The 27,300-nt window shown below is 41.9% G+C and overlaps 1 protein-coding gene across 1 annotated transcript; it reads left to right on the plus strand.

Moving 5' to 3' along the window:
• Positions 1–1,605: 1,605 nt before the first annotated feature.
• GALM (galactose mutarotase) lies at positions 1,606–24,549 on the plus strand. Its single transcript, XM_075266566.1, has 8 exons — positions 1,606–1,680; positions 4,009–4,199; positions 8,199–8,353; positions 15,745–15,951; positions 18,881–18,962; positions 22,140–22,281; positions 22,698–22,872; positions 24,170–24,549. The coding sequence occupies exons 2-8, from the start codon at positions 4,013–4,015 to the stop codon at positions 24,245–24,247; spliced, it is 1,026 nt and encodes a 341-aa protein (XP_075122667.1). The 5' UTR covers positions 1,606–1,680; positions 4,009–4,012; the 3' UTR covers positions 24,248–24,549.
• Positions 24,550–27,300: the final 2,751 nt, after the last annotated feature.

A 27,300-nucleotide genomic window follows, 5' to 3' on the forward strand; every position in this document is an offset into this window, starting at 1 on the left:
ACAATGAGTTTTTTCGCAGCGGACTTTGACGCAATATCTGCCTCAAAATCTGCTGCCTAAACCGGCTCCCATGGACTTCAATGGAAGTCACTCACTTCTTTTTTCCACTAGCTAGTAGCGGAAAAAATAAGCGAGATGCCCTATCTTGACGCAGATTCCGCAGCTGACTCAGCAGCGAAGTCCGCGACGCGAGACTCCCTCTCGATTAGGCTCATTCATTCGGGCCTAATCTAGAGCGGAATGCCGTGATGGGATGCTGGTGCACTGCATTGGCATCCGTCGCGGCTAGCCATGATGGAATATTCACACGCGGAATCCATTTTCCGCCGTGTGAACGTACCCTAATGGTGGCTACAGGCAGCCAGAATTATCAATTGCTATGCGAGGGAAACCAGAAAATTCAGAGCTGTAGTAAGATAAATGATCAATGTGTTTATCCCAGTTGTCTGGGATAAATGCACTGAAAAATACTCTGTAGCAACAGCCCTACTTTTTCTGACATTGAAGTGGAGGTTGAGTATTTTAACTAAAAAAATTCCTCAATTTACAATAATAACGATAACAATAATTATAATAAATCCCTTGGAAGGTGGAGCTGCCTGTACTATATTTTCTCTATATTGTCTTTGTATACCCCTGGCTTGGTACAGATTTGGATTTAGGCATGCTGATGGCCGTGACTGACTGTGTGCCACCCTTGCTTCTGCGGCCGCATTCATTCAATGAATAGGAGCCATGGAAGTCCTGAGTTTTGCAGCCCGGACTGGCTACCCACATGCTAATCCATGTAATAAATACACAGTCATGTGCGTGGCCCGATAGAAATGAAAAACCCGGATAGCACACTCATCTACCCCACGGTCATCTACAAGGGGCTAAGGCCCAGGAGTGTCATTTTACAGGTCTGTGCATCAGTGTCCTTTCTCTTTAGGCTAGGGCTATTAAATGTCTGCAATTTTTTCACTACTGTAAGTAAATGGAGTCACATTGCGTCCCCAAGGATGCTGCGACTGCAGACGTTGCAGGACCCTGAAGGCGAGGTGCAAAGTCAGCTATACAGTAAAATATGTTATAACCTTCCATCCAGATATACGTCCAGAGGCTTAGCTATAGGGGATGCAGAGGTAGCAATCACTACCCGGCCCTGGGGCATCAGTGGGCCATAAGAAGATGCCAGCATTGTAATAGCACATGGTAAGAAGAGGCCACATTACATATTTGGTATTGGGGTTCTGGAACTTCAAGTGACCTCTGAAAGAAGGAAAAAAACATAGATGGGAACCAAATTTTTTAACATCAAAGAATGATGTAGAACAAATCTACTTATTAGTATAGGTGCATTTTTTTCTGCAACTTTTTGGCATTTACGCCAGCAGTGGATGATAAAGAAAGGAAACCTGTAAATATAAAACAATGTATAAAATGTTTCTCTTATTTGTTATTTCCTTCCTATGTGAGCGTGGCTTGAGGCAAGTGGACATCATGCAGAGAGCACGGTCTGCCATCCATGTCCACCACACACTGCTCCTGCCAGGACTCCTATGTTCCTGCTGAATAAAGTTTTAGCTTCAGTAGAAACAGGAACTGTGTCTCCTCCTCCTCCATCTGCACAGTGCACAGGAAGAAGTGACTGACAGTGAATACAGGTCACATGAGACGTATGCAGTCATTGTGATTCAGGTATTTCCTGATTTCTGCACTTTATAATGGGACAGATGTTTGCATTTTAGGTTCTGTATAGAGTAATGTCCGATCAGTTACTTGTTCAATGGCTGCATTATGTAATACATAAAAGACTCCTTGTGTCTTATCACTAAGACTATGTTTCTATCTGTATATCACAGTATTCTGGCTAAGTGTACACGTCTGTTGCAAATAAATCCTTGTGCTTGATAAGCATTGATACTATTTCTGTGTATAAATGATTGTATAAGTGCTCATATATACTTTGTGCTAAAATTGCTGCTTTTTTTCTAGGAAATATTTGTAGATTTATTTCCTTAGAAACCATAAGCAATGCATGTAATGTGTGTAAACGTATTTCTGCGTGCAAGGCAACAAGGAATGTATACATACAGCAATCTCTTCTTAGAGTGTAAGCTCTTGTGAGCAGGGCCCTCAATCCCATTGTGTGACGTGACTATTTCTTTGTAATGTATCTTTTTGTCTGTACTTGAACCCTACAAATTGTACAGCGCTGCGGAATATGTTGGCGCTTTATAAATAAAATGTATTGTTATTATTATTTCCAGACGTGGCTGGTTTTCGGTTAGATAGTGTGAAATCTGCCCCCCACCCATCATTTATTTAAAAAAAAAAAAAAAAACCTTGCACCACCACCTAGCCTATAACAAACAATATGCTATCCAGAATCAACCTCAGTATAAAATAGGGTACTATTCCGTTATCGGGCCAGCAGCAGCGCAGTTCAGCAGCAGCTTTCGGGACAGCAGTTCAGCAGCGGGAATTACAATGACATCCGAGGACTGCTGGCCCGATGCTTGTGCCCAGTAACCAGTACATCGATGACCCCCCTCCCCCATCCTTCTCCTCCTGCCAGTGCTGCCCCCCAGCTCTCCTTACATCTTCCCCGTACCCTCTCCCCGCCACACGACTAGGCCTCACCTCAGCGCTAGTACCGAGACCGAAAGGAAAGACACCGGGGCTCAATCCAGGCCCTGACAAGAAACACGCCGACTATAGGAACGGTGAGCTACAGCGAGCCGGAGGGACAAACTTTCTGCAGCGTCCGGCGGCTATCTAGTAGCATTCATTGCTCAAGATTTACGGTGAGGCCTATTACAGGGAGAGGGTACGGGGCAGATGTAAGAAGAGCTGGGGGGCAGCACTGGAAGGAAGAGGAGGATGAGGGCATCGATCGATGTACTGCCTACTACACACAAGCACGGCCTCTATCATCGGGCCAGCATCGGCTTAGTCATGTGGCGGGGAGAGGGTACGGGGTAGATGTAAGGAGAGCTGGGGGGCAGCACTGGAAGGAGGAGGAGATGGAGGGGGGGTCATTGATGTACTGGCTACTGGGCACAAGCATCGGGCCAGCAGTCCTCGGATGTCATTGTAATTCCCGCTGCTGAACTGAACTGCTGTCCCGAAAGCTGGTGCTGAAATGCGCTGCTGCTGGCCCGATAACGGAATAGTACCTAAAATAGTCACATTGCACCCTATGATTAATATTTGCACCCTTTGTGCGCCATAGGAAAACACTTAAAAAAAATAAAAATACTCCCATACTGACCCTGATTATATAAAATACCCTCACCGCACCCCCTGAGTATGTCCCACTCTATCTAAATAAGAAAGACAGACAGGGCGGTGACTTCATTATACCACCACAGCAGTGGTGCAAGGGTATAGTCACACAATGAATATTGAGGCTGATTTTGAGGTCAATGGGAATCAAAGATCAAAGCAGGATGCTGAAAAAATAAGTCGTGCTAGAACTTGACATTGATTCCTCTGAGCTTGATCGACAAGGGAAAATCCGTGGTAGAAAGTCAAAGCTCTGCCTCAGCTTTCTGCCATTGGCAGTTGGAGGGGCAGAAGTGGAAGAGGAATCTGAGGCGGAAGTCTACCTCAAATTGCACTTCCATTTCTGCAGAATATACCCCATCTTGTTCCATTGTGTTTGGATACAAATTAATTCAATCAAGTGGGAATGTTAGGGGACTGTGTGTGCCCCTCCCATGCACATGGTCACATAGGTCCAGAGATCACTACGGTATATACTCTCACAGATCCAACCGTTTACTATAGCTTTGTCCCGCTGTCTCCTTCTTCTTCTATTCTGTGTGTATCAACTGCCACTAATCTGATATTTCTGACCTATCCTTTGGATAGGTCATGAATATTTTTAGCCCAGAAAATCCCCTCATTTCTGAACCATGTAATAAATCTTCAAATAACTTCTGGGCCACCAGGTATTCAAGTGTGTATCAGCAACATCTCCTCTATAGTGATTTATCATATTTTTCGCTTATGCTTTACCAGATCAATGACGTCAGTGACAAGAGATGTGTTTGGTAACCTGCCAGATGGCAAAACGGTGGAGAAGTTTCTTCTTGAGTCAAACCTTGTCAAGGCAGAGATCATAACCTTTGGCTGCATCATAACTCGTTTAGAAACCAAAGACAGACATGGAAATTTCACAGATATTGTTCTCGGGTTTGATAGTATAGAAGGTGAGTTTTATTTTTTTTCCATCATTTATCGGCTGAAGGCCCTCAGCCTCCTGAGCAGGTAGAGTCTGCTGTGGCCCTTTCTGTGCAGCGCCTCCAGGTGATCAGCCCAGTCTAGTTTATTATTGAGGAGCACACCCAGGTACTTATAGGTCCTGACTATCTCAATGCATGTCCCTTGGATCTCCACCGGGGTGGGAGCACTTCTCTATTTACTAAAGTCCACCACCATCTCCTTGGTCTTCCCAGCATTAATCCTGAGGTGATTCTGCTGGCACCATTCAACAAAGTCCCAGTTTAAATCGCCATCAGTGATAAGACCTAAATAGTCCCTTAATAGTGGCAGACGCCTATATAGATCACATCATTGGGTGTCACAACAGTCATAGTAAATTTAATAGGTATATGCACCTTTTTATAGTCCTTTACAAAAATAATCTAAGTTTCACAATGATGTGAGTGATTGAAGAGTTGTATATAGTGATAACATCAGTTACATAGGAAGTGTAGCATAGATAAAACCAACACTCACTGAGCTTCTTATATAGCAAATTCTGTATAGAAGACAGACAGAATGTGAACAAGTGCCAAAAATAAAGATGCGATGTGTTAAAACCTCACAAGACAGTGAAAATCTCCAAAGAATAGATTTACCAAATATTAAAAAGGGTTATGTAATACTGAAATATTGGCTGGCACGAGCACGCACATTACGTCTGTAGTCTGAGTCTAGTCTAGTCGCACTTTACTTATTAATAATAACATTTTTATGTTACATGAACATGTCGAGATACTGAGCGATATCCACAAATACATGCTAAAAAACTGAATGAACCACGAAAAACATATAAAATGTAAGTCAAAAGCCTCCTAGTATGATGTGATCCATAGGAGCTGTATTTGATTTTACAGAGGAGAATATCATAAGTCATAGCATACAATATCTCCAAGGGTTAAAGTGCAGGAAAGTACTTGTTATCTACGCAATTCAAAGCTAATATGACCCTGCGATCACAATAAAATATAATAATGAATAATACATAATTAATACAGTACATCTGGTGCCCCCCTCATTGTCTCAGTAAAATGGCAACCAGTTATTCCAGTTATAACTCTAGGCACACTGTGGTTTGGTAGTCTGAGACGCGCCCCATGCTCTTACTTGGTCCAATAAGGAGCAGAGGAGACATTACTCTACGCACTGTATACTCTGGTAATGAGAAGATGGTAGCTGTGATATAGAAATAAGAGGGGCCTAGGAAAATAGCCCTCTGTAAATGCCATCTATACCCACTATAAATATAAAAAAAAAACAAAAAAAAAACATTTAGGCTACATGCACATAACAGAAGACTGATGTCCTAGCAGAAAGCACTCAGACATCCAAGTCCCATCCACCCCTCATTGACTTCAATAGGGAGTTCCATTCTGCTCTATTCTGATGTCACGAAATAGGATAGGACCTGCTATATAATCATCTGACCCCACATTGGGAGAGAGTTGGTCTGTGTACTCAGTTGTGTGCAGGAGACCTCATACTTACCTGGCTCCTGTAGTCCTGGCGCCGGCACTGTTCTTCAGCGAAGCTAGTGGACTACACCTCAGCTTTGATGTGCATGTGCCAGACCTAAGGACACCTCCGGCTTTACTGAAGGGAAGTATTGAGGTTTTCTGTTGTTTTAATGCAGGCATGAATAGCCTGTTACTACAGGTCTATATGGGACACTAAACCCCAGGTCCATAAGGAGCTGTGAGTGATTTACTGTCCAACATCAACATGACAGGTTCCCTTTTATAGGAGATCTTCCAGTAGTTTAGCCATACATTATACATTTATTGTAAAAGCTATTAACTGGACATCACTTTAAATCGGGATAGGCCATGGGAATGAAGTACTAAGGATCATACAGGCAGTCATGAGACAGGCCAAGGTAACATCTGCTGAAGGACCAAGGGCATTAGGGACGCTTGAGAAGACTCACGTGTAAAGAAAAAGGAAGACAATAATTGAGCAAGGTACAATATGAGGAAGAATTGGTCGTTTTAGTAGAGCGCTATATCTTCAGTATAAAAGGGAAATGCACCTGTGCCTTTAATAGGACACGTGACCACAAAGATGCCACAGTGGAAAAGAAGACAACTGAAGGTAGCAGTCAGCAGATGTGCGACGCCTCTACAGAGAGGAGGAAACGCTACATGCTTGTAACGCAGGAAATATTATCAGCAAAGTATAGTGATATTATTACAGTTTTGTCCGGTAACCACTTGAGGACACAGCACATTTCTATTTTTGCATTTTTTGGTTTTCTGCCTCCTCTTCCAAAAGACTTAACTTTTTTATTTTTCTGTTATTGACAGATGTACGTGACAATGAAAAAAATTAGAATGTGGTGAAATTGAAAAAAAAAAAGGCAATTGTCCTATATTCTTCCAGGTTATGTTTTGTGGGGAAAGCTGCATTTTTTAATGATATCATTTTATGGAATGAATGATGTTTTGATCACTTTTATATTTAAGGGAAGTGGTGAATAAGCAGTAATTTGTGATTTTATTTTTTCCTTGTCACTGTGTTGACCATATGGGCTGAATATTTATATATTGTATTAGTACAGGCATTTTTGGACACAGTGATACCTAATGCGGTTCCTTTAGTTTTTGAGTAAACTAGGGAGAGGGGGGAGATTTAAATAATTTATTTATTTTTTAATATTTGCGCATTTCCTTGATAAGATCTATTGATGACATCCCATATGTGATCTGACGTGTACTATAGTAGGTCACAGGCCTCAGCTGTAACCTGAACATAAACAGAACATGACTGCTTAGGCCAGTTGGTCACATGCAAAATGCTGTGTACATTGTACAGATAATCTCTGATACCAGGGGCGTAACTTGAGGCGGTGCAGGGGGTGCAGTCGCACCGGGGCCCAGGAGCCTTAGAGGGCCCATAAGCTTTGGCATCAATATAGAGATTGCAGCTTCCATCTGGCCCATAAACCAAGGAGACCCACAGATTACCCTAACCACACTAAGTAACCCGTAACCGTCACTATGAAGAATTCGCTGTAGGGATGAGGTAGGGGGCCCCGGACAAAGGATTGCAACAGGGCCCACAAAATTGTAGTTACACCACTGACTGCCATTGATTGGCTGCAGTGGTCACCTAACAACAAATGGAAGGTCATTGAGGACTAGTAGTAGCAGAGAAATGCATTATCTACAAAATCTTTGAGAATAGAGTTGACCAGTCTGAAATGTATTTCATTCTATATAATTTAACAATGGTTGTGTAAAGTTGCTGACAGTTGTAGGTTGGAGGAGCTTTTTCACTCCACTCCATCTGAAATGTTGTTGTATTTGGCATTTTTGGTTGACTTTCGTTGGTTGTAATGATCTTGTTGAAGTGAATTAAGCTGTTAAAGGGGCTCTATCACTCGGAAAAGTCATTTTTAACTAATCACATCTTTGCATAGCCTTTAGAAAGTCTATTCCACACTTACCTTTAGTATGTAGATTGCCTCAGTGGTTTCTGAATAAGTCCGTTTTAATTCATATGCTAATTAGACTGGTGCACGATACATCGTGCACCCCTTTGCTATTGTTTCCTATGGGAGGCTCCTGCTGCTGCTGATGACTCTGCTTCCTGTTTCCACACACACATAGGAGATAATAGCAGGGACGAGTGCTGCTGGGAACTTCCTGTGCTGGCTGGAAGCTCATTAGCATATGAATAAAAATGGACTTATACAGAAACCACTGAGGCAATCTACATACTAAAGGTAGGTGTGAAATAGCATTTCTAAAGCCTATGCAAGGATGTGATTAGTTAAAAATGACTTTTCCAAGTGATAGAGCCCCTTTAAATGTTTAATAATCCGAGTCGATGTAAATTAGTTGTAGAGATTTATTCCATATCACATTTATTGTAGTTACAGGCTTGTATGTATCACATCGGTGCACCAGGTATCTACTCGGATTTGTTTACTATGTGATATTTTTCAGGTTACTTAAACAAGCATCCCTACTTTGGAGCAGTGGTTGGACGAGTTGCAAACAGGATCGCCAATGGTAAATTTACTGTTGATGGACAGGATTATCAGTTACCTATAAACAATGGGCCAAATAGCATCCATGGAGGACTCAAGGGCTTTGATAAGGTAAGGCACCTTGTTAATATCTCTGTATCTCTACACTGTATTTATAAACATTAGTGTAACAATGGGCAGTTAATGTCATATTGGTACTTAGGTACATAAGGAAGCACATTAATAAGGATAGGCTTGTTTCCCACTTATGAATGGATTATGTGGCTATGCTTTATCCTCAATGTAAAAGGCTAGATCACTTAGGGACACTTGCAGTTTTAAGTTTCAAGGGCTATTCCCATCTCAGACATTTATGGCATATTCACAATGTACGGCCAACTTTGCCTGTATGTGCCCCAATTGTATAGATATCCCAACATTGTCCGAGGGGTCGGCCTTGCAGCTCAGCATTATCGCTGGGCTTTGAGGAACATCACTCTGACAATACAAGGCTATAGAAGTGTACCATAATGTGGGCGTTCCTTAAAGTTCAAGCCATGACGTTGTGCTGTAAGGCCGTCCTCTCTGACAGTGCAGTGACATTGTTGCCAAAACTTTCTAGATGTATATAAGACTGCCAATGTCAGAGAACATGAGATGTCCACTTTAAATAGATGACTGATTCCTCCTTGGACCACACAAATAGTTGCCAGTTTCATGGATAGGAAGGGGAGGTATTCAGCCACTGTTCACACTGTTTGTATACACTGTGTAACATACTGGTTATCCTGGGTCACTTTGGCTACTATTGGTCATCGCACAGACGTAATTTTAGGAAGGTTCTGGATTCTGTATTGTGCAGCGACTCTTAATAGCAAGAAAAGAGTTGTACCTATAAGTTACATGCAGATCTTTTACTCTCTTGCGGTGCAGCTCATTGACATCAGAACAACCAAAGAAGTCAATGGAAAGATCCATGCATACACAGCAACCTCTCTTTTCACAATGGCTGCCAAACAAGGGCTGGGAACCTTCAATCTTGAGATACTGTAGAAGCATAGCATATCCTGTGGGTGTGTTATAAATGCCTGAGCGGGCAGAATTCCTCCCCAATATTTTGCAGTGGAAGATAACCGCAACAGGCCTAGTTCTGACCTCAGATTATTAGACAAAAGTCACATTTTTTTCACATATGCAAATGTTAACAGATACAATAAAAAAGGATGTTGATGGAAGGAAATCTATTTTATATATTAAAAAGGAAAAACAAATCTGTTGCTCTCCGTTGCTTTTGTGTCCAACAGATATAAGAGACAGTTGTTTGTTTTACATTGAACTATAGACAAAATAAATGCCCCTCTATTTGTACTGTATATATTTTTAGCATGTCCATTAAAGAGATCTGCTAAATGTGGTAAAAATGTAATATGAACTTACCCTTAGCTATTTTATTTAAAACTAGCCTCTGCCCACGACTTCGTCTGCAGGTTGTTGGAGTCGATGATCCGCCTATTTTCAGCAAATTGGTGCCATCGATGGTTTGCCTGCTTCGGCGTTTTGGCAGCTCTTAAGCTGTCCTGCTGCTGAACTTGTTCCTCGTGCTGTGCCTGTGATTTTTCGGGGATCTCAGCAGGTCAATAGGATGCCATATAATGAGCGTGTTGTTGGTGTTGATGATGCGCCTGCTCAGGTGTTTCAACAGCTGTGAAGCTGTCCTGTCGCTGAATGTGTTCTTCGTGTTGTGCCCGTGATTGTTCTGGCAACTCAGCAACTCGCTGGGAAGCCATATAATGAGCGTGATGTTGGCGTTGATGATCCGCATGCTCCGGCATTTCGGCAACTCTCAAGCTGGCTTGCCACTGAACTCGTTCCTCGTGCTGTGCTTGTGATTATTGCGGCATCTCAGCAGCTCGCTGTGATGCCATATAGTGAGCGTGTTGTTGGTGTCGATGATCGGCATGCTTCGGCGTTTCTGCAGTTCTCAAGCTGGCCTGGCACTTAAATTGTTCTTCACATCATGCCTGTAATTGTTGGCATCTCAGCAGCTTGCTGCAATGCCATATAATGAGTGTGGTTGGTGTCCATGATCCCCGTCAGTTCCACTTGAGGAGAACTCTGTGACTTCTGGTTCCTTCATAGAGCTCATTGTTTGCGACAAATTAGATTTTCTTTTTTTCGACATGTTTAAAATTGACAAACTGCCAATTTGGATTAAAGGTGTTTGTTCATGTCAGTTTGTCTGCAGTGCCTGGAGCAGATCACAGAGATAACAGCCCTGGCTTTCTCAGAAGGTGAGATAAGAGCAGTGTAATATAGTATGTGAACAAAAATTCATAACTTTCGTGAAGCCATGTCATTTACCGGGATAAAAAGTAGCCTATATTTTAATCGCGGTTACAATCTATCTGTGTGCCGAATTTCATCCAAATCCGTTCAGCCATTTTTGCATGATTGAGGAACAAACACACAAACATCCAAACTTTCACATTCATAATATTAGTAGGATGATTTATGTTTAGCAATAAACTCTTAGAAAACCCAATTCTCTTATGATCTAATATGAACATACATTTCTAGAAGTGCATCTGCCACCAGGAAACAGAAGAAGCGCAGAACCCTTATTATAGGTTCCAAGAACACACTTAATATCCAAAGAACACCATATGTATCACAATCTGGAAACCTCCGATCCCATAAGACAATAAGATTCCTTTGCTTATCTCTTCACATACGGATCATGCTTGACATATTCGTTTCAAGAGGAATTTTGGTCCTTTCACCCATTCTGCGTTGTCAACATTACATCATGAGTGCTTGACCCCAATATGACAAGCATATAGTCTTCTAGAGAGGTGCAACCCTATTATTTATACATCACTGAGAGTCTATGATCACACACTCACTCTGATGCCATTGTCTGACATTTACAAAGAAGATATTCTGTACTGCTGCAGAATTGCAAGTAACAGGCCAGTCTCAGATGATTCACCGTCTATTCTCTGGAAACATAAAAATTGCATTCCCGATCATTGAAGAGGTTTTCTGGGATCATATTATTTGGTTGTCTCTCATTAGGATAGGCCATTCATCTCAGGTCAATGGGAGTCTGTCTCTCATCTAGCAGATGCCAATACGATTGAAATTGTTACTTTGCAACAGACCCTAGGAGGGCTCCTCAAAGTCAGTAGGCCCGGGGTCATCAGCCCTTCTGTATCTCCCCTCTCTACTAGCTATGTCTCTGTATAATACCATTTACCATCTGGCCAATTCTCTCAGACGATAACCATAAAATAATATCAGTTTCCCCACAAATCAAGTTCATCGGGACAAATAGCCAATTAATTACCAACATCTAAACCAATAACATGTAATATCAATTGACAGTATGATAATGCCAGTATATCGATCAATAATGACAACAATATACAGCACGCCCGCTTCATCTATGCCTCAGGCGCCTCTTTCCAGACTTAGGTGGTTTTCATCTGTACCCCTCTCCCTACAGCTAAGGTTACTTCATATTCAATAGGATTTGTGTCCGTGCAGGTGAGCCACAGCAACAACCACCTGATTTCGAGTGCTTTTAGCAGCAATTTTACAGATATTTAGACATTCAGCAACATTTGCAACTCCTCTGTTTTTCTTCAACTCCTTCATAAATGGCCGACATTCATGGTCAGACAAATGTTAGCACCAGTGTGGCATCCTTTTTATTCACGGTCCGTGAAAATGGCGCTGTGTTTCTGATCTGTGAATAAAGTGTAATGTGTTCTATTTTTTCACGAATCACGGGGACGTCACTAGTGTTAATAAATAGGGTTGAGCGATCGTGTTCGGAAAAGATCGGATTCCGATCGGCGATCGAGAAAATTTCACGATCGCCATCGGAATTTCGAACACGATCTTTTTATGTGGGATCGAGATCGGTGATCTTTTCCCACAATGCATTGTTTAGCCTTCACACTGAGTTTACGCTGTATACTCAGTGTGAAGGCTCCGCTGCAGTTCCATAGGAATGAATGGAAGCAGCCAGCACACAGCCTTAACCCCCTGCGCGCCGGCTGCCTCCATTCATTGGAATGGGAGGCTAAACTAACATCTGTAGCAGCTACTTACCACTAGAGATGGCTGCTCCGGTGCCCTCCTTCTTCTTGCCTCGCTGCCCCGCCTCCCAGGTTAGTGTTTAAAGCGCTAGGTAGGTGGGGCTTGTGGCTTAGGAGAGTGTGGGCGGGTACAGGGTGGGGAGACGTGACTCTCCTAACCCGCCCACACACTCCTAACCTGGCAGGGAGGGGGCAGGGAGCAGCGTGGAGCGGCAGCGATGCAAAGAAGAAGGCACCGGGCACCGCACCAGCCATCTCTGGAGGTAAGTGGACACCAGGGGGGACTAAGTAGCCAGAGGATTAAAAAAAAATCCTCTGGCTACTTTAGTGATTCACTACACAGCGTGGATTCTAACAGATTCCATGCTGTATAGTGAATAGGATTGCTTTTAAAACCCGATCTCCGATTAATAAAAAAAATCCCATTGACTTGCATTGGGATCGGAATTGGGATCGAGATCGCGTTCGAATGAAAAAGGATCGGAAATCGGATTTTAAAATCGATCCTGAAAAGTCAAGATCGGCTCAACACTATTAATAAACTATTAGTGGAAACATTCTTTATAGTTGCATTTACTGTCTTATTTTTTATTACAAGGGATAAACAGTGAGCACTTTCTCTATCCTATAAATATAGTAGACATTTAGTATTACCCTCAAGCCCAAGGCGATCATACGCTAAATTAAATGACGGCACATACATAATGGTTGAGCTTTTCTGCTAATTTTCCAAACTATTACAGACATCACAATAAAAATAAAGTGACCTAAATGAGCAAAGAGCCATGAAATGTCCTGAGCAATGTTCTGCATTGTCTCCTATGGGGAATGACATTTAGAAAAGAGGAGATAACTGCTTTCAGCACTGCAGCTGAGATAGGCCGTGCTCCGAATACATCAGTCACTTCAATAAGCACACACAAACTACATTACATAACGCTTAGTATGGAGTGTATGGGATTTTATTAAAGGGGTTTCCCCAGCTCAGAAAGTAATAGAATTATATATGTTGTTAGGGTCTGGGGTTGCTAGGTCGGGTGGCATAGACACACAAGTCAAGTTTCTTTAGTCCAAAACAAAAGTAGAGTTTTATTTTCACTCACAAAGGGTAGTGCAGCAACAAAAGGAAACAATACAAAAATAAATCCCTGCCCGGCTAGGCTCTAACTAAACATAGAATAGGTTACCTCACCTAGAATAACAGAAATCAAAAACCAGTTCAATAATTCAGGACACAGCTCCAAAAAACGACCTCTCTGTTTGGCACTCCAGCCAAGCTCTGCCAAAGGTCTGCTGCTGGAGCTGACTTCTTAAGCCTCCTTGACGAGGAGACTCTCAACAGCTGAGTCGCTGCCGGAACATCCCCAAATATATACAGTGTTGGCCAAAAGTATTGGCACCCCTGCAATTCTGTCAGATAATACTCTTTTTTTTTTTTTCCATAAAATGATTGCAATCACAAATTCTTTGGTATTATTATCTTCATTTAATTTGTCTTCAATGGAAAACCACAAAAAGAATTGTCAAAAAGCCAAATTAGATATAATTCCACACCAAATATAAAAAAGGGTGTGGACAAAAGTATTGGCACTGTTTTAAAAATCATGTGATGCTTCTTTAATTGGTGTAATTAACAGCACCTGTTACTTACCTGAGGCACCTAACAGGTGGTGGCAATAACTAAATCACACTTGCAGCTAGTTGAAATGGATTAAAGTTGACTTAACCTCTGTCCTGTGTCCTTGTGTGTACCACATTGAGCATGGAGAAAAGAAAGAAGACCAAAGAACTGTCTGAGGACTTGAGAAGCAAAATTGTGAGGAAGCATGAGAAATCTCAAGGCTACAAGTCCATCTCCAAAGACCTGAATGTTCCCGTGTCTACTGTGCACAGTGTCATCAAGAAGTTTAAAGCCCATGGCACTGTGGCTAACCTCCCTAGATGTGGACGGAAAAGAAAAATTGACAAGAGATTTTAACGCAAGATTGTGCGGATGGTGGATAAAGAACCTCGACTAACATCCAAACAAGTTCAAGCTGCCCTGCAGTCCGAGGATACAACAGTGTCAACCCGTACTATCCGACGGCGTCTGACTGAAAAGGGACTGTATGGTAGGATACCCAGGAAGACCTCACTTCTTACCCAGAGACATAAAAAAGCCAGGCTGGAGTTTGTCAAATCTTACCTGAGAAAGCCAAAAACGTTTTGGAACAATGTTCTCTGGTCAGATGAGACAAAAGTAGAGCTTTTTGGGAAAAGGCATCAACATAGAGTTTACAGGGAAAAAAAAGAGGTCTTCAAAGAAAAGAACACGGTCCCTACAGTCAAACATGGCGGAGATTCCCTGATGTTTTGGGGTTGCTTTGCTGCCTCTGGCACTGGACTGCTTGACCGTGTACATGGCATTATGAAGTCTGAAGACTACCAACAAATGTTGCAGCATAATGTAGGGCCCAGTGTGAGAAAGCTGGGTCTCCCTCAGAGGTCATGGGTCTTCCAGCAGGCAATGACCCAAAACACACTTCAAAAAGCACTAGAAAATGGTTTGAGAGAAAGCACTGGAGACTTCTAAAGTGGCCAGCAAAGAGTCCAGACCTGAATCCCATAGAACACCTGTGGAGAGATCTCAAAATGGCAGTTTGGAGAAGGCCCCCTTCACATCTCAGGGACCTGGAGCAGTTTGCCAAAGAAGAATGGTCTAAAATTCCAGCAGAGCATTGTAAGAAACTCATTGATGGTTTCCGGAAGCGGTTGTGGCCAACACTGTAGTGAGAAAATGACAGGCAGAGTGCTGGAGTCCAGCTATGTCAGCCCCAGGTTTCTGATATATGTGTGGTCCAGAGCAGATCTGGGGTAGGCCTCAGCCTTAGTGTAGATCCAGGGCTCATTACTGGGCCAGAAAAAGGCTGCAGATCCTGCATTGCAGTGCAGATCCATGGAGTAAAAGGAAATGTATGGTTGTGTGATGTAACCCTGAGTCCAGTGAGACAAAGTTGTGCTTGTTTTGTTCGTGTGGCTAGAAGTAAGCCACACATATAGTTAGGTTATTTGTTCTGTTTAGTTAGTTGCTCAGACAAGCAGGATTTTATTTTGTTTTTGCCTGAAGTTAAGGCTGTATTTTGTTTTTTCTCGTTTTGTGCCTGAAGTCAAGGTTTATTTATGTTCCTGGTTTTTTTTTTCTAAATAAACTGGTTTGCTGCATATTTCTTGTCCCTGTCTTGACTGTTTGGGTCTGCACCACTGCTTCTACCGAGCTAACTTCCCCATAGTGTACAGTATATATGTGAAATGTACAAGTTCAGTATCTTGAAAATTCCTATTATTTTATTACATTTCTTTAATTTATAACTCGGATCTAAATGCTGATTTTGGCCAATGCCAAACAGTATTCATGATGTCTTCATATTATTTCTGTCTCAGGTGCTCTGGAAACCTAAAGAGGTTGAAAATGGAGTTCAGTTCTCATATACAAGTTCTGATGGAGAAGAAGGATACCCTGGTGAATTAGAAGTCTGGGTTACTTACACACTTGTTGGCAGTGAACTCACCATAAACTATAAGGCTCGGACAACTAAGACCACTCCTGTCAATCTAACAAATCACTCTTACTTCAATCTGGCAGGACAGGTAAAATGATATTATTGATGAAAAAATAAAAAGTTATGATTCTTGAAATGAATCAAAACCACAAAAAAACTAAGGCCTATTTCACATCTGCGTCGGTAATCCATTCGGGGGAGTCCGCATGGGGACCCCCCTGAATGGACTACCGAACGCATTGGCAAGCGGTGTGCAGTTAAAGCACACGGACCCCATAGGCTATAACGGTCTCCGCACGGAACATGCGGACAGAAAAGTAGTTCATGATCTATTTTCCTGTCCACATGACTTGTATGAAGCGGAACGCACACCGCTTGCCAATGCGTTCGGTAGTCCATTCAGGGGACTTCCTGAACGGATTACTGACGCAGATGTGAACGAGGCCTAAGCTGTATCTGTATCTGTTTATCTAATAGCATACCTCCCTATTTTAGAGACTGTAGAATCTAGTCTAATAGACCTGTCTGTCCTAGTAGCATACAATGCAAAGACAGGGAATTTATAATGTGAGCCCTGGGATATGGCATGGTGACTGACAAAGTCTTTAAGGCGCTGCAGAATATGTTGGCGCTATACAAGTAAGAGAAGTAAAAAAAAGATAAGTGCTTGTGGAAGACATACAAAGACATGTTCAGCTGTTTGTGGAAAATGCATTACTTACATTCATTCATTCATTCATTCATTTATTTAAAGTGTACCTCCAGCTATAAACAACTTTTTTTTTTTTTTTTTTATCAATGAATAGTACATGTGAAAACAAGAAACTTTGTAATATTTTTTTTTAAAGAAATCTTCTCCACTTTTTAGGCAGAGTTACTTCTTCTTAATCTATGAAGCGAGGAGAGGGATAGAAAAGACACTCAAATAATTGCTGCTGTTACACTCTACTGTTCCTTGCTAAATTATACGTAATCTGACACAGAATGAGGCAATAAATCAACTGACTAGACGGCAGGAGAATCCCTACTCCACCCCTCCCTCCTCCATAGAGCTTTATGTGTCAGGCCGAAGATGGAAACAAATACAGTCCTATGAAAAAGTTTGGGCACCCCTATTAATCTTAATCATTTTTAGTTCTAAATATTTTGGTGTTTGCAACAGCCATTTCAGTTTGATATATCTAATAACTGATGGACACAGTAATATTTCAGGATTGAAATGAGGTTTATTGTACTAACAGAAAATGCGCAATATGCATTAAACCAAAATTTGACCGGTGCAAAAATATGGGCACCTCAACAGAAAAGTGACATTAATATTTAGTACATCCTCCTTTTGCAAAGATAACAGCCTCTAGTCGCTTCCTGTAGCTTTTAATCAGTTCCTGGATCCTGGATGAAGGTATTTTGGACCATTTCTTTCTACAAAACAATTCAAGTTCAGTTAAGTTTGATGGTCGCCGAACATGGACAGCCCGCTCTCAAATGATCTGAAAACAAAGATTGTTCAACATAGTTGTTCAGGGGAAGGATACAAAACGTTGTCTCAGAGATTTAACCTGTCAGTTTCCACTGTGAGGAACATAGTAAGGAAATGGAAGACCACAGGGACAGTTCTTGTTAAGCCCAGAAGTGGCAGGCCAAGAAAAATATCAGAAAGGCAGAGAAGAAGAATGGTGAGAACAGTCAAGGACAATCCACAGACCACCTCCAAAGAGCTGCAGCATCATCTTGCTGCAGATGGTGTCACTGTGCATCGGTCAACTATACAGCGCACTTTGCACAAATAGAAGCTGTATGGGAGAGTGCTGAGAAAGAAGCCGTTTCTGCACGTACGCCACAAATAGAGTTGCCTGAGGTATGAAAAAGCACATTTGGGCAAGGCAGCTTCATTTTGGAAACAAAAATTGAGTTGTTTGGTTATAAAAAAAAAGGCGTTATGCATGGCGTCCAAAAAGAAACAGCATTCCAAGAAAAACACTTGCTACCCACTGTAAAATTTGGTGGAGGTTCCATCATGCTTTGGGGCTGTGTGGCCAATGCCGGCATCGGGAATCTTGTTAAAGTTGAGAGTCGCATGGATTCCACTCAGTATCAGCAGATTCTTGAGAATAATGTTCAAGAATCAGTGACGAAGTTGAAGTTACGCCGGGGATGGATATTTCAGCAAGACAATGATCCAAAACACCGCTCCAAATCCTCAGGCATTCATGCAGAGGAACAATTACAATGTTCTGGAATGGCCATCCCAGTCCCCAGACCTGGATATCATTGAACATCTGTGGGATGATTTGAAGTGGGCTGTCCATGCTCGGCGACCATCTAACTTAACTGAACTTGAATTGTTTGTCCAAAATACCTTTATCCAGGATCCAGGAACTGATTAAAAGCTACAGGAAGCGACTAGAGGCTGTTATCTTTGCAAAAGGAGGATGTACTAAATATTAATGTCACTTTTCTGTTGAGGTGCCCATACTTTTGCACCGGTCAAATTTTGGTTTAATGCATATTGCACATTTTCTGTTAGTACAATAAACCTCATTTCAATCCTGAAATATTACTGTGTCCATCAGTTATTAGATATATCAAACTGAAATGGCTGTTGCAAGTACCAAAATATTTAGAACTAAAAATGATTAAGATTAATAGGGGTGCCCAAACTTTTTCATAGGACTGTATAATGTAACCAAAGCAGTCAGACTGCAGAGAAGGAGCAGGAGAACAGCTTAAAAATTGGTAAAAGAAAGAGTTCTCCGTAATAAAATAAATTACAGTTTCTTATTTTCACCTGTACTATTCATTTATGAAAAGTTGTTTATAACTGGAGGTTTGTTTTTGGGTGCAGTTAAATGAGTTTTATAAAATATTGCCCCATCTTATCCATTTATACATTTAGATGTTAATACTACTGAGGCACGCTACTATCTTTAACAAGTTAACATGTCTTTTCTGAGAAAATACCCATCACCTCGGAAAAATTCACAAAATTCAGTCTTTTCCTTTCTTACTTTTTTAAGGGATCAGAGAACATATATGATCATGAGATTTCCATCACTGCTGAGCACTACCTTCCTGTAGATGACACCATGATACCAACAGGTAAAAAAAAAGTGATGTAACAGGATGGTAGCGATACTGCCTTTACTGCCATCCAGGGCTCACACATATGGATGGTGAAAAGAATAAAAAAATATAACTACCTGTCCCCTGTGCTTCCCAGCACAGTCTGGTCCTGCAGTTCTGTTGTTGTCTAGTTAACACACAGGGTATAGGGTAACCAACTTCAAACACTAAACACCAAGGGTTCCCACTTATATTAATCTCAATGTATTAAAATATAACTTTTAATAGTAAATCTTTAAAATGTCAGACTCCTTCCCATTAATAAAAGAAACTATAATTCCCCCGAACATTGGTTCCTGGCTATTAAAAAGGCCGTGAGAGAACAGGAGTTACGGTCAATCCTTCAGTCTAGATGTGTATGAAGGATGTCAATACTCCTTTCTGACTCCTAGAATGTGAGGGGAAGAATATGCAAATCTGACTTCCCTGATGTAATTAGGAAGCCAGTGCCTCAAGAATGCACACCAATAGAGGGCGCTCACTGAGAATGTGCAAGTCTATCTTCCATGATGTAATTAGGAAGACAGAGTCTCAGTCAAGCAAACCTTCTGCTAAATCCACACCTGACTGTGGCTTTAAATGTACCTCCAGTTATAAAAACTTTTCACAAATGAATAGTACAGGTGAATATAAGAAACTTTGTAAAATATCTTAAATGTTTTTTTTTAAATTTTCCTCCATATTTCACAATTCTTCTCTGCGTTGTCTCTGAAGAGGGGAGGGGTAGTAAGAGGCTGGTAGAAAAGACACTCAAGTAATTGTGGCTGCTATTAATACAGCTAGGTTGTAGATAAGAGGCTACCAGTGCACAGAATAAGGCAATAAATCAATGAATTAGTAGGAACTTCCTACTTAACCCCTCCCTCCTCCAAAGAACTCTGTACGTGAGGATGAATATGGAAATAAATCTAATGTAAAAAAGTAGTCAGATTGAAGATAAGACGTAGGAGAACAGCTTAACAAGTGGAGAGGGAAACAAAACGTCTTTAAAAGATATATTGTAAAGTTTCTTATATTTGCATGCAATATCTAGTTATGAAAACTTGTTATAAATGGAGGCACGCTTTAAAGAAAAAATATATGCAGCTTTTCCGCAGTGTTTTCTGCAGGGAATGTTTTATACCTCATCCATTACGTTAACCAAAATGAAATGGGGCTGCAACTCTACCTAGTGCAGTTACATCCAGCAAAGCCAGTGTTTATCATGCACTTCACAGGAAGCAGGTACTAGAAATGTGGTTTCCTTCTGCTCAGCAAAACGATTCATTCAGCTGTATGAAAATAAAGCCATCAATATGTGACTTGTGTGTACGGCTTTCATATACCGTCTTATCTGTTATGCCAAAATGTATTCCTATGGAGCAAGGTATTTGAAACTAATGATCTGAGTGGCTGTCATAGCTGCCAGGTCTCCGCTGTAATACATCGTTACATAGTAGATGAGGCTGGATGAAGACATCAGTCCATCAAGTCCAACCTATAACCCTACAATCCCCTACAGTTTTGTTCCAGGGGAAGGAAAAAACCCCATGAAGCTTATGCCAGTTGCCTCATTTCAGGGAAAAAATTCCTTCCCTGGATCAATGTGTCCTTAAAGTCTATAACCTATAATATACGTATTGTATAAATAAAGAGAAACATATTACGTATCCTTGTCTCTTAAATCGCCTGATCTACAAAATCCTAAAAATATTTCACCCATACGAACACTGTAGCAGGAAAAAAATAAAATCAAAATCGATAAACCAACGTTCGCTGTTTTGTCTCTAATAAAATTTTTAACAAAAACGCACCAAAACATCAGACATTCCCCAAAATGGTAAATATAAAAAGTATATCTGCCCCCCAAAATAGAAGCTTTATGCAGCTCATACATGGATATATTAGGTTATTGGTGTCAGAATATTATGACTCTAAGAAATTTAATTAGCAAAGTTCTGGATTTTTTAAAACATAAAAAAACATATAAATTTGGTATCCCCAGAATTGTACCTACCCATAGAATACACAAGACATGTCATTTTAGCTGCATCGTCAATGCCATGGAATCGAAACCTGTAAGAAAGTCACACAAATAAAGTTTTTCTCCAATTTCACCCCATTTTTTCCAGCTTTCCAGTAGATCATATGGGTTATTAAATGATGCCATTACGAAGTTTCTAAATTTTTCCCACAAAAGTTAAGCATTCATACAGCTGTGTGAATGGAAATCGCTTTTTGGAATGTGGGGAGTCAAAAAGGAAAATCGAAAAATGTCTGCAACATCAAGGGGTTAAAGTGTCGAACTTTCCAACACATTTATGAAGTAGAAAAGAAAAAATGTGGCACAGATTATATTGAACAAAGTAGACTAAGTTTAAAATGGTGTAAACTTGTGCAAATTTACTTTGTGTGTCATAAATTCCCATTGTGCAGCAGATATTTGTCTCTTCAGTAAGTGAGAGATGATTGGTGTCTGCTTATTTTACACCAAAATTGCAGGTTTTTTATCCATGTGCCAAATATTTTTACGTTTATGTTACGTTTATGAATAAGAGCCACGTTAGAATGGGCCGCAAAATAGGATAGGAATAGAACCTGTCTTATCTGATGTGGCCCAGACTGTCGGCCCGCACAAGGGACCATGAAAACCACGGTTCTGTGTACAGGCCCATAGAACACAATGGGTCAGTGTGCTATCTGTGAAATTTGGTGATAGCACATTGACCCACACCACGGTCGTCTGCAAGGGGCCTACAACAAAGTTTGACAGTTCCCTTACTTCTCTGTAACCCTGTTAGTTTTTTAGGTTGTTATTCTAGATACTGCTTGAAATGAAAAAATTCCAGCTGTCTTTTTTTTTTGCCGTGATTTGCGCCAACTATCATGGATTTGCCACAATTTTACACACCAGTTGAAATTGGCTGAAAACGGAACTATTTATTGATGTTTTAATCAATACCAGTAAATCAAATTCAGCTGATTCTCGGAAATCTGTCCTGGCTTGAAATCTTGGTCCTTTTTGTGAATCTTATTGTAGCTTCTGTTTAGTTCTACATTGTTATAATTGGTGGTGCAAACATCAGCTTCAGTCTGTCTTGTGTAACCAGATGGGATGCATTTGCTTTCTGGCATGTACTTCAGGGTTCTTATTCTTGTATCTATTGATTGTAGGAGAGGTGGCGCCAGTTCAAGGAACCAGCTTTGACTTACGAAAGCCTGTTGACCTTGGCAGTCAGATACCCAAACTGAAAGGAAATGGCTTTGACCACAATTTTTGCTTGAATATGAATGACCTGCAACACGATTGCACAAGGTAAGAAAAACCATTCTAGTCTTGTACCGTTTTATGATCTTCCCAGTTCTGAGCGTCACATTTTTTCCCTGGACGGCCCGTTTAAGGATAAACATAAGAGGAACCATAGATTTCCCTAGGACATATTTCAATAGATGAGGAACCCCTAACACTACCCAAGAGTGAATGACTATGGCTTTAGTTGATTTCGCCATATTCATTCCTGCAGTGTAGAGACTTTTCTTGCTCTGTCCAGAAATGTCTCCCCAGCTCGTTCTTTTAATTTATTTTCTGTTCTACTTTAAGGTAAAAGAGAATAAGGAAATCTATTATGTGGTGCTAATTCCAGTATCTAGGTAGATGCTTTATGTCATGAGTTAAATAAAGTGTTATTCAACCTTGTTCTACATCATTTATATATGCCTTGTCTATCACAGAGTATATCACAAGCCGAGTGGCAGAGTGCTCACTGTCCGTACAACTCAGCCTGGAATCCAATTCTACACTGCTAATTTCCTGGACGGGTCTCTTAAGGGAAAAGATGGTGCCGTGTATCCTAAGCATTCTGCATTTTGCCTTGAGACTCAGGCATGGCCGGATGCCGTAAACAAGGTTAGTTTATTTCATGCTAAGTATAGAATATGGAAGACTAGATAGATTTAATGTAACAACTGTAGAGTCTATGGTAGTAGTTGTCTACAACCCTGGTGATCTAGGGCAGTAGAGGGGTTAAAGGGGTATTCCCACGTCACATACTCACCAGTCTTCGCTGCTGTAAAATCTTCTTTCTTCCGGCTTTGTTGCGTCATTGGTGGGCGGGGTTACATATGCAAAGCCAGTGGCGAGATGACATCCCTTCTATGCCGCTGACCCTGCGTGCGCGCTAATAGATAATGAGACCAGTCAGTTCTCCAGCCTTTACAATGCCAATACAGACCTGGCATCCGCTGTAATAGAAAGGCGGATGTCGGCACAGGTGCCTGCGACATCGCTACGCTCCTGCCCTGCATGAAGCCAGCAGTGGCAGGAGCGATGCTGCTATTCCGCTCCTCCGTCCCCCCCCCCCTCCAGAATAGCAGCATCGCTCCTGCCGCTGCTGGCTTCATGCAGGGCAGGAGCGTAGCGATGTCGCAGGCACCTGTGCTGGCGTCTAACCCTCCCCAGCATCTGCCTCTCTATTACAGCAGATGCCGGGTCCGTATTGGCGGCCCCTTCCCCCAAAGTGTAAACTACCCCCCCCCCCCTCCAGGCTGGCTCCCGTGCACTTAGCCCCTCCTCCCTCCCCCCTGAGAGCAGGCAGATACATCACTTGACTTTTGAGCAGATAAGTCAGGGCTGTGGCCACAAAGAAATGAATAAAGTAAGATAGTGGACAAACAAAGCAGTTTTGCTGAAGCAATGTATTTAGGAAAAGTCTTACATCTACATTAACAAGCAGTATAGATAGGATCCTTGTGATGGGGCAACCCCTTTAATGTCTGGATACTTGGCGGCCTACAGCAGAGAAAGGTTCATCATGCTATTCCTGGTGGTCTATGGCCTCTGACGTGTCTGCTGTGGCTATCAGCTACTGAATAGGCTCAGATGAATGGGCCGAAACATTGAAGTGGTCTGTGCCACATGTTCTGCAGCTAAACCAGCCAAGAAATCCATGGCAAGATCGTCCAGGATCCTTATCGTTCTGCTTCCTTTTGAAAACAAAGGGAGGCAGAATTTGATGCTGATTTTAAGGTGGAATCTACCTCAAAATCAGCGCCACATTTTAATATCTGAACATATCTTAACAGGACAAGGTTGCAGTTTGTTGCTCTGCACTGTTTGTCATTTTGGGTGTAATATGTGATAGATATGTGCCTAATGGCACCATTATAATGCACTTTGTAAATGTTTTATGTGTTTTTATCCACAGCCACAATTCCCAAGCGTCCTTCTACATCCAGGACAGGAGTATGACCAGACCACGTGGTTCAATTTCTCTGTACAATAAAATCACTTTTGCCCTTCAGCAGAAGTTTCCAGTAGTCTGTCCCTCAGGAGCTGCTGGGAAATGGTGTCCTCTTGTCCTTCTAGGTCTACAATGAAAATCTTACACTATAAATGTACATAAAGATCTGAATACTGAAATGATTCCAGATAGAGATATTACCTAATGCTGACTTTTTTAAAAAATTAATCTTCTTTTACTTTTGCATATCTTGGACAGTCAGGGGTCTGGCGTGTGAGTACAATGATAAAGAAACCTCTAGTTCTTTAGTATATTTCTCTGTATAATAAATGGCAAGAGTTTGTAAGACGGCGTAATAAAGAATACTCTTGTTTCTTTGTATAGGTTTTATGGCTGTTTTTTCAAACACATGACACATAGTGAGCTCATCTTAAAGGGGATGTGCAGGACTTCTAACTTGTCTGCCTTCTTCTTCTTGGAAAGTGTCCTCACATCCATTGGTCACATGGCAAAACCATATTTTACGTCCCATTAAAACATAATAAGACTGAGCTGCAGCATGGCCATGTGACCAATATTATGACGTATGGGCCCCATCTCAGTGATAGTCCCTACAAATTATCGCTACAGTGGAAACGGTATAAATTGCTAGGCAGGTCACGCCTTCAGTGGCAACTGCAGAAAGTACAATGATTCTTTCTTGGCAAGTAATAGTTGTTAAGTAGCCGGTCTGCCTCTATTGTAGGAATGTCCATGTTACTGTCTCATGCATGTAATTGTATGGGGGATTGTATCACACAGAATATGGTGATAATGCATTTCAATGAAGACAAACATGGTGTTGCATTTTCATTCAGTACTAAAAATGACTTGCACCATTTTCAATTGAATACCTTGCCACATTCCTGCAAGATGTGCTGCTGCCACTCCAGTCCTCTCAGTGGCGTTGGCTGAGAAGTTGGGTAGTGTGTGCACCGTAGGCATGGTCTTAGACCGGGGGCACGACCACTCTGTGCAGGTACTTCTGTTTACGCTCTGGTACTTTATACCTGTAATATTATTCCTGATGTCTTGGAATTCTGATGATTTTCTTAGATTTTCCCTTTGTTGCCACTATTGTTTTCCCTTATATCACAATTGTCTTTCAAAAAATCTTCTACCTTAGTTAATGCATTTGTTGTTGCAGCTGCAAATTAAATTATATTGATGCGACCATCGCTAGAAATGTATACGTACAGTTGTTGAAATTCAGCAATCCTTTTAAGTTGTTGACACCCAATAATTCAACCCTGTTAACTTCGTTACTCCTCAGAGCTCAAATCGTGTTAGTGCCATCCATTGTGAGTTCATGTGTTTCATGTCTTGGAGTCTTTTTCCTCGATTGCCATTCTGGGCTTGCTCTGGCTGTGTAAACCTAATGCCATTACAGATTAGCAGTTTGATGCAAAAATGTAGCGTATAACTAATGCAAAATCTGTAATGTAACAGCAAAAACCAGATCCCTGTATAGGGGTTAAAAGGTGAAACTCTACAATCCCTTACACTCTGCTAACCAGAGTGGCTCAAGCCAAACCGAATAGCAAAAGCCCTGTTTCCATGTTTTCCTTGCAATAATACATATAGAAAGATTATGAATAATAATCTGTTTTCCCTTAGCCCAAACAGCAGCACAACTGGGGTATTCCTGCCCCTAATGAGCTGTTAGGACATGTGGAATTTTTAATTACCTAACAGCTTTTGACCCCTATAAGAGGCCGGAAGACATGCTCCTCCCTTGTGTTAGTAACAAGTATGATATACAGAGAGCAATTTATGCCAAGAGCTACACACACATACACAAAATCTGTACAATAGCACCTCTTAGGGAGGGAGCCTTGTGCTGCTGTTTGGGCTAAGGGAAAACAGATTATCATTCATAATCTTTCTTTCCCCCTACGCCCAACAGCAGCACAACTGGGGATTTAGCAAGTATTATCTCCCCTAGGGCGGGACCTCCTGGCAGGCTGATGCCAAGACGGAGTGCCCAAATGCTGTAGCATCGGCCGTACGCCAGTCCAATCTGTAGTGTTTGGCAAAAGTCAGCTGTGAGCTCCAAGAGGCTGCAGCACATATCTGCTCTAGAGAGAGGAACCGTGTTTCTGCCCATGATGTCGCCCCTGATCGGGTGGCATGGGCTCGTAGGAAATCTGGAACAGGAAGATTCTGAGCCCGTAGGGAACAGCTGATAGCTTCTCTGATCCATGTAGACAGGGTTACCTTTGATGCTTTAGCGCCTCTATTGTGGCCAAACACATTAACCAGAAGATTCTCTGATCTTCGGAACGGTGCTGTTCGGTCTAGGTAAATACGTAGTGCTCTTACCAGATCCAGTGTGTGCAGCTTCTCCTCCTACTCAGTAGCAGGGGAGGGAAAGAAACCCGGTAGGGTGATCACTTGATTGGTGTTCTGAAGTGTGGGTACCTTCGGCAAGAATCCTGGGACGAACCTTAGCTGTATTCTGTCAGGAAAGAAAGTTATAAAAGGTTCGGAGGCTGCTAGAGCCTGCAATTCGCCAACCCTCTTGGCGGAGGTTATTGCCAACAGAAAGGTCACTTTAAATGACAGGTACTTCCAGTCCACTTCAGATAATGGTTCGAAGGGGGGCGCACATAGCCCTTGTAGAACCGCGGCCAGGTCCCACCTGGGGACAGGGGGCCGTACCTGGGGGCGGAGCCTGGCAGCCCCCCTAAGGAACTGTTTGACAAGATTATCTTGTGATAACCGTGTCTCCAGGAGAGCAGATAGAGCTGACACTTGAACCTTGAGGGTGGCAGGTGCTAGTCCTCTCTCCAGGCCGTTCTGTAAGAACTCTAGGACTGCATCTCTGTCTGGATCGTGGTGGCTGCCTGTACACCAATCTCGGAATATCCGGGCGATCCTTTGGTAGCTCTGATTGGTTGCCTCTGCTCTTGAATGGGCTAAGGTACTTAGCACTCCCTGGGACAATCCTCTGTCTGCGCGTATGGCGCGGTTAGCCTCCAGGCAGTGAGGTTGAATTTGTCTAGGCCCAGGCACAGCTGACTGTTCAGTGACACCAGGTTCCTGACTGGTGGAAG

Source organism: Leptodactylus fuscus, chromosome 3, assembly GCF_031893055.1.
Source record: "Leptodactylus fuscus isolate aLepFus1 chromosome 3, aLepFus1.hap2, whole genome shotgun sequence".
Lineage (NCBI taxonomy): Eukaryota > Metazoa > Chordata > Amphibia > Anura > Leptodactylidae > Leptodactylus > Leptodactylus fuscus.